This window comes from Erinaceus europaeus, chromosome 3 (genome assembly GCF_950295315.1).
Source record: "Erinaceus europaeus chromosome 3, mEriEur2.1, whole genome shotgun sequence".
In the NCBI taxonomy this organism is placed as follows: Eukaryota; Metazoa; Chordata; class Mammalia; order Eulipotyphla; family Erinaceidae; genus Erinaceus; species Erinaceus europaeus.
In genome coordinates this window covers 9609907-9618464 of record NC_080164.1, presented here as the reverse complement: position 1 = coordinate 9618464, position 8558 = coordinate 9609907, and the positions used below count along the sequence as shown (strand labels likewise).

At 48.4% G+C, this 8558-nt stretch overlaps 1 protein-coding gene and 1 non-coding gene across 2 annotated transcripts in view; one reads left to right on the top strand and one right to left on the bottom strand.

The window, feature by feature from the left end:
- MATN3 (matrilin 3) overlaps window positions 1-8558 on the top strand; it is a 30169-nt gene that overhangs the window by 1190 nt on the left and 20421 nt on the right. The window contains exon 2 of the mRNA XM_007530141.2: window positions 4015-4581. Coding sequence (XP_007530203.1) covers window positions 4015-4581 — 567 coding nt within the window. The remainder of the gene's footprint in view (window positions 1-4014; window positions 4582-8558) is intronic.
- LOC132537823 (U6 spliceosomal RNA) lies at window positions 7111-7217 on the bottom strand. The gene has a single exon (XR_009549249.1). It is a non-coding gene; the product is annotated as a U6 spliceosomal RNA (small nuclear RNA).

Sequence of the window (8558 nt, the reverse complement as noted above, 5' to 3'; positions counted from 1 at the left end):
AATAAAATAGCTCTGACTTAGGGACTTAATGGCTGCCCACCAAGGTGTCCACAGAGCTGTGTTCCTTCTGGATGAGTTTAGAGAGAATGTTTCCTTGCCCTGATTACTGGGTTCATGAACTTGGCCCCTCTGTTTTCTAGTTCACCAAAGGCAAGGGAGTCCTTCTCATCTGCCATCTACAGAACTTTCCTTCTGTCTGTCTCTCCCACTTTTAGGGGCCCTTGAACTCACACATACTCAGAGAACCCAGAATAGCTCTCAATCTCAAGTCACTGACTTAACCACACGTACAAAATCTTGGGCCAGGGAAAGTAACGTTTTTATAGGTTCTGGGAATTAGACCCTGGACATTTCTGTGTGGGGTGTGTTCTGCTCACTGCACCCCTTATGCAGCCTCCTTCCATAAACGTGTCCTTGTGGGGAATGGACAGAAGAAGGAAGGGCTTGGGCAAGTTTACTTATAGAAGCATAATGGTGATATTAATAAGGATGCCATTTGGTGTCAGTGAGGTCATGGTCAGATGTGGGGTTCAAATCATCCCACATCTGTTTTGTTTTTTTCCTTTTACCTCAATTATGAGAAAATACCCAATTCAACTCCAGGAAGGATTTTCAACATGTTTCTTTTTCTTTAGTCATCAACTATGGCAATTAAGGCTTCACAACCAATGGAATTCTGGAATGGTTCAGATAAAGGCTGATTCCTTTTGACCTAGATAAACATATGACATATGACAGGTGTCAGGGGATTGGCTTGAAGTCACCCAGCAGAATGTTTATAGTTGCATGAGATCATGTTGACTTTTGAGAGGGAAAACATTGCTTCAGAGAGCGGTAACTGCAGAGAACAGGCCCTCTGGGCTGGGGGTCAGGAGACTTGGGGTCCCATCTGTGCCCCTCCATCTTTTAGTTCTGACACTTCCCAGAGCCTTGTTTTTTCCACCTCTAAAACGGGACCAAGACTACAGGTTTCATAGGATTTCTGTGCTGATGCCTTGTGTGAATGATGATATGATCTTGTTTCATTTCATGATCCAGGCAGCAGACCAAGAGGATACTTCTTGAGTTTTATTTTATTTTTTGCAAATAAACTATACAAAGACATTGTTCCTATTTCAAGTAGAGACTTTCCTGTCACCAACTGCCTAGGTTAGAAGTCTATATATTTTGGAGTTGTCTACTTTTAAGAGAGGGAGAGAGAGAGGGGGGGAGAGAGAGAGAGTGAGAGAGAGAGAGAGAGAGAGAGTGGGATCTGGGACTTCAGGTCTGCAAACTCTTCATTCCACAATGAGACAGTCTCTCTCCCACCCTGGAACTTATTTTTGATTTTGTTTATTTGTTTATAAATAACATGTGACAAAAACACCACTCCCAGTGGCTACTTCCTCCTCCTCCCTCCTTTTTTTTCCCTCCCTTTTATTTGACAGGCCCAGATAGAAATTGAGATAAGAGGGGGAGATAGAAAAGGAGAAAGAGAAACACCTGCAGCACTGCTTCACTGCTGAGGAAACTTCCTCCCTCTAGGTGGGGACTGGGGGTTTGAACTTGGGTCCTTTGCACACGGTAACCTCCTGTCTCCAAACTTATTTTGAATCTATCTTTTCCCCAGTCACTTCTTAAAGCAGCATCGACTTCCACTCCCATCAGAAAATGAAGAAACCCTGACTGGCACTTTATGCTCCAGGGTTTAATTTCCATTTAGTGTGTGTGTGTGTGTGTGTGTGTGTGTGTGTGTGTGTGTGTGTGTGTGTGTGTGTGTCTAGTAAAGAATGAATGATTTGACAAAGAAGTTTAATAACTGCCTTCTCTCCTAGTCAGTCTTGATTTTGGCAGCTAAGAATGGGAGGTGTAGAATGAGATGAATGAAAAGGATTAGGAAGCGGTGAAAACACCACCTGTGTTTCTACAGTGTAGCAGGTGTTACATTTAGTGAGATGTTCCTTGAGGGCACAGCAGGTGGAGAATTTGCTTATTCAGCCCAGGGCTTAATGCATGGCAGATCCTCAGGAAAATCGTTGGTGAATGACAAAAAAAAGTCAGTCAAACAACTGAAAGAGTTTCCTTGGGAGCACAAGGACAGATACTAGCTAGCAGCCTCTGCTTCTTGAGAGGTGTGAACATGTGTGACTTGGGAGGTGATACAGTGGATGGGGATCTGGGCTTTCAAGTGTGAGGTCCTGGCTTCACATGTGCCAGAGTGGTGCTCTGTTTCTCCATCCCCCCCTCTCCTAAATAAATACATAAAAATTTAAAACCATAAAGAAGAGAAAGAAACATGTGTCAGATTAAGTCACATCCCCCCCCCCCCCCCCCCCGTTTCAAGCAGCTGAATGGCTCAAAAGTTCACTCAGCACAAATCCATGAGGGGAGGAGGGGGGATGCAGGGTGCAGTTTCAACCCTTCCTTGAAAGGAGACAGAGCTTCCGGAAGTTACACCGGTGTGCTAGTCAGGAGCCCCTCCTCGCTCACCGTTCTGTCCTGGGACACTTTGTGATGCCTCAATTTACTTTCCCAAACAATAATCTGGAATCCACTGGTTCCCAGGAGTCAAGGGCAACCTGGAGGCAAGACTTGAAGGAGATGGGTGAGGGTTCCAATGGAGTTTCAGGGCTGAACCAACCTAGATGCTAAACTAACCATCTGGGGAAGCTTCCTGTCTCTAGGGGGGCCTTCACCAGGAAAATTCTGAGCGTCTCTTGTCTTTTAACATCAGACAGGAGGGTAAGCTAAGAAGAGATCAGAGAGCAGCTATTTGAGGCTAAGCTATTTGCAAACTTCTCAGGGTTGAAGATCACCCCTCCCCCCGTTTATAAAATAGATTTCGTTTTTCTTTTTTGACTTTATTTATTTACTGGACAGAACAAAAAGAAAGTGAGAGGGAAAGAGAGACACCTGCAGCCCTGCTTCACAGCTCATGAAGCTTCCCCCCTGCAGGTGGGGACCAAGGGCTTGAACCCGGGTCCTTGTGCTTGACAGTCATACATGCACTTAACCAGGTGTGCCACCACCCAGCCCCTTTCACTCTCTCTCTTTTTTAAATGCATTTATTTATTGGATAGAAACAGAAGTTGAAAGGGAAGGGGGAATGTGGACTGGAGTTGGTGTATTGCACCAAAGTAAAAGACTCTGGGGTCGGGGTGTAGGTGGGGTGTTGAGGTTCTAGAACATTATGGCAGAGGAGGGGGATTAGAGTGTTATGTGGAAAACTGAGACATATTACACCTGTACCAACTACTGTATTTTACTGTCAACCTTAAACCATCAACCCCCCACCAATAAAGGAAAAAGAAAGATGGAGGATAGAGTGGGGGGGGGAGGGAGAGACTTGCAGCCCTGCTTCACCACTCCAGCATGAAGCTTTCCCGCTGTAAGTGGGACCAGGGGCTTGAACCTTGACCCTTGTGCCTGGTCATACAGGCACTTACCCAGGTGTGCCACCACCCAGCCTCTTTCATCCTGTTTTTAAAATACATTTATTTAGGGAGTCCGGCAGCGGTTAAGTTCACGTGGTGCAAAGCACAAGGACTGGCCTAAGATCCCGGCTCGAGCCCCGGCTCCCCACCTGCAGGGGCGTCCCTTCACAGGCGGTGAAGCAGGTCTGCAGGTGTCTGTCTTTCTCTCCTCCTCTCTGTCTTTCCCTCCTCTCTCCATTTCTCTCTGTCCTATCCAACAACGACATCAATCACAACAACAACAAAAAAAAGGGCAACAAAAGGGAAAATAAATAAATATAATAAAAAATTTAAAAAATACATTTATTTATTGGCTAGAGACAGACGTTGAAAGGGAAGGGGTAAACGGAGAGAGGGAGAGAGGGAGAGAGGGAGAGAGAGAGAGAGGGAGAGAGAGAGAGAGAGAGACCTGCAGCTCAGCTTCACCACTGTGAAGCTCCCCCCTTGCAGGTGGGGACTGGGGGCTTGAACCCGGGTCCTTGCGCATGGTCACTTGTGGGCTCAACCCCCCCTTATTACAGTCTGGGGTGGCTCAGGGCCCTCTGCCCACCTCTCCTCGCAGGTGTTTGCAAGAGCAGGCCCCTGGACTTGGTGTTCATCCTCGACAGCTCCCGCAGCGTGCGGCCCCAGGAGTTCAGCAAGGTGAAGACCTTCGTGTCCCGCATCATCGACACCCTGGCCATAGGGCCCGAGGACACGCGGGTGGCCGTGGTCAACTACGCCAGCACCGTGCGGGTGGAGTTCCCGCTGAGGGCGCACCTGGACCGGCGCTCCCTGCAGCGGGCAGTGGCGGGGCTCGAACCCCTGTCCACCGGCACCATGTCGGGGCTGGCCCTGCAGACGGCCATGGAGCAGGTGCTCACCGTGCGGGCCGGGGCGCGCGGGCCGGCCGCCCGCATCCCCAAGGTGGCGGTGATCGTGACTGACGGGCGGCCCCAGGACCAGGTGGCCCCGGTGGCGGCGCGGGCGCGGGCGCGGGGCATCGAGCTGTACGCGGTGGGCGTGGGCCGCGCGCCCCTGGGCTCCCTGCGCAGCATGGCCAGCGCGCCCCTGCGCGACCACGTCTTCTACGTGGAGACCTACGGCGTCATCGAGAAGCTGTCCTCCCGCTTCCAGGAGACCTTCTGCGGTGAGTCCCTCTCCCGACAGCTCGGCGTGCGGTGCTGGGTGTGGGGGGCTGGGTCCGCAGATGGCTCCTCGCCCGCTCACCTCCTCCGCATGCTCTCCTGGTCTCCCGCTCCTCCTCCTTTTCATCTTCCTCCTCCCCCTCTTCCTCCCCTTCTCCCTCTCTTCCTCCTCCTGTTTCTCCCCCTCTTCCTCCTGCTCCTTTTCCTACTCCTCCCCTTCTCCTCTTCCTCTTCTTCCTCCTTCACCTTTGTCTTCCTCCCCTCCTTCTCCTCTTCCTCCCCACTTCGTCTTCTTCCTCCTTCTCTTCTTCCTCCCCCCTGCTCCTCCTCCTTCCCCTGATCCTTCTCCTACTCCTCCCCCTTCTCCTTCTCCTCCCTCTCCTCCTCCTCTCCCTCCTCCCCTCCCTTCTCTTCCCCTTCTTTTCCTTCTCTTCCTTCTCTCCCTCCTCCCTTTTTCATCCTCGTCCTCACCTTCCTCTGCTTCCTCCTCCTTAGTCTCCTTCCCTCCCTCCTCTCCCTCCTCCTCCACTTCTTCCTCCCCCTCCCCCTCCTTCCTCTCCTCCTCTTCTTTCAGTGGAAGGTTTATGGCAGTCTTAACTATAAGCTTTTTGACCAGCTGAAACACGCCTTGTTGGTTCAGGAATATAGAGCTGCCTTATACGTAGCTTGGTTTGCTCATAAAAGTCTTCATATTTGCATTCGAAAGGGACACGTCTGGAAAGAGCCAGGACAAATGACCTTGCTGTTCCCTGACGGGGCTGGCAAAAATTAAAGTGAAAAATACAGAATGCCTCTCTCTCTCTCCCTCTCTCTCCTCTCTGCCCACCACTGCATTTTTTTTCCAGATGTTTTCCTAAGGTGTGAACAGACCTCTACTTGTTTCCCTGCCGAAGACAGTGATGTCAGCCTGTGGATGTCTGTTGGCCTTAGGACGGTGGGACCTTCAGCCAGGGGACATTTTGGTGGAAGCTCTAGCTTTGAGGCTTGACTCCTTGACTGACTTTCACTTGTGGAGGGACAGGATTAGGGATAAGGGAAATTAAGACTTCAGCAGCTTTAAAGGAGAGCAAAAAAAAAAAAAAAAAAAAAAATTAGTAAAAGAAACATTCTGTTAGCGTCCCTTTACACCTTCCTTCTATTCCTTCCTGATAATGTTTGTACATGAACCTGCTGAAATAATGAGGTGGCTTAGCATCAGCAGGCCAGACCCATGAATATGAGTGGGACCCAGGTTCAAGCCTCACCCCCACACTGAAGGAAGCTTCGGTGCTTTGCTCTCTTTCTCTGTCTCTAAGGAAAAAAAAGTAAAAAAGAAGCCAGGTGCAGGCAGTGGCACACCTGGTTGAACACTGATGTTACCATGCTCACGGACTGGGATGGCTATTAGCTTGAATTCCAAAATTTGCCTTTTTGATGACAGTTGTTGACAATTTGGACACAGTCTTTCAAAGCCTTGTGTGAAGCTACCCAAGCATATGTGAACACATTTCTCTTGACAGCTCAGGCAAATTTTGGAATTCATACCTTTTTTGCTGTGTAACAGATGCCCCATTGATTTATTTGACACACATTTATGTAGCTCCCGTGAAGCAAAGATAATAGCCACCCCTCTCTCTCATTGAGAAGCAGCTCGCTGATGGGGTTGACACCAACGAATGAGGCAGTCATTACAGATGTGAATTCCCAGGTGACTGTCAAAACTGAGGTGAAAGGCAGCAATCGCCAGTGAGTGAGGAAATGGGAGGTAAACTGAGTCTGGAGCAAAGTCTGGGCTCTTCTCAGCCAGACCTGGCAGGGAACCTCTTGTCTCTCCTGTCCCAGGACACTGGACCTTCACAAACCGTCATCGACTTTGGTGGCATCTATTTGGCACTTGTGGGTTTCCCCAAAGAAAATGGCTTTCTTTCTCCCAGGAAAAACCCCCATGCCTGTGGGTGAGAACTAGTCCATCAAGATGTTGGCTTGTGGCTGAGTTGGGTCCCAAGACCAGCTCCTGGGGGATAGCTTGAAGGCTGTAAACTACTGACTGATGAAGGCAGCTTTTTCCTTGTGGTGCAAAAAGACCTGCTTGTTCTGGTGGGGGTGGGGGCAGGTAGGGAATCTCGTCTCCATGGAGGAAAAATAAAAAGACTGAGGGGCAGCTTGTTGTCGTTAACGTGTTGGAAAGATCATTCCATGAAATGGCCCTTCTTGGGAAAATATTAATCTTGTACTACGGCCAAAGTAATAGTGGTTGTTTCAGCTACCACAGCAGTGCTGGCCTCCTCTAACAGGCCTCCTTGCTCACTGACAAATGATTTAATTCATTGATTCTTCACTAGGAAAAGAAGAAAGATGAAAGAAAGAAAAGAAAAGAAAGAGAAAGGAAGAAAGAAAGAAAGATGGAAGGATGGAAGGAAAGAAGGGAGGGAGGAAGGAAGGAAGGAAGGAAGGAAAGACCCAGTTAGATAGAAATGGCACTGGAGTGAAGCAGATGGAGATGCAGTCTAGCTAATATGTGATCTTAACTCATCCGTATCCTGTTTTCTTTCTCAAATATGGAACACTTCATGAATTTGTGTGTCATCCTTGTGCAGGGGCCATGCGAATCTTCTCTGTATCGTTCCAATCTTAGTATATGTGCTGCCCAAGTGAGCACTCATCTGCATCATTTCTTTCCCTTTCTTATCTGGTTGTATTGGGAATATGACTTTATTTTCTCTGCAGATATTAGAGGCCTTGAATTGCACTTATTGGGGCCTAGTGGTGGCACACCTGATTGAGCACATGTGTTACAATGCTCAAGGACCCAGGTTCAAGCCCCTAGTCCCACCTGCAGGGGGAAAGCTTTGCAAGTGGTGAAGCAGTGCTGCAGATGTCTCTCTGTTTCTCTCCCTATCTTTCCCCCTTCTCTCTTAGTTTCTGGCTGTCTCTAGCCAATAAATGAAAAGATTAAAAATAAATAATAAATAAAATTAATTGCAGCTATTTATTTGCTTATTTTTAATTTTTTATATTTATTTATTTTCCCTTTTTTTGTCCTGTTGTTTTTTTATTGTTGCTGTAGATATTATTGTTGTTATTGGTGTTGTCGTTGTTAGATAGGATAGAGAGAAATGGAGGGAGGAGGGGAAGACAGAGAGGGGGAGAGAAAGACCTGCTTCACCACCTATGAAGTGACTCCCCTGCAGGTGGGGAGCCGGGGACTCAAACCGGGATCCTTAGACCGGTCCTTGTGCTTTGCGTCACCTGCGCTTAACCTGCTGCTCTACTGCCCGACTCCCAAATTGTATTTATTTATTTATTTATTTATTTATTTATTTATTTATTTATTTATTTAGCAGAGCCCTGCTCAGCTCTGGCTTATGGGATTGGACCTGGGGCTTTGGAGCCTCAGGCAGGAGAGTCTCTTTGCTTAACCATCATGCTGTCTGCTGCCACCCTGTGTGCTTGGATTCATGACATCTTGCTTTATATTTGGAAGTCAGTTCACTGCACTGCTCAGCACCGTTTACACATTCAGATGTGGGTTCTGCCCCAGTGTCTGAACTCCGGGCCGAGGGCAATGCCCTTGTGAATTCTGCTCAGGAACAAACTATAACCCCGATTATGGCTGCCAGGGGACTCGCAGCTCGTACAGCTCAGGCAAACACCTTGCTATGCTCTCCCTTTCTGTGGATGGAAAGCAAATGTGTGTGCGTGTTTCTTTTCACAGGCAATTTGGATCAGTTGAATCAAATACCAAGTTGTCTCTACCCCATAAGTGTCTGGCTTCAACTCTAAATTCAAATTTTTCTTTCTCCTTTGAGAACGTTGACATGGTCGGTGTTTGTAAGCACTTGGCATCACTGATTTACAAATGTGCATGAAGAGGTCAGAAGACTGGTCGCCTGAGAGCACATGTGCCTTCCTATGCCTGGAGTCCAGGCTCAAACTCTGGCCCCACGTGAGAGTGCCACAGCGCTGGGGGAAGCTCCAGTGCTCTGCTATCTCTCTTTCA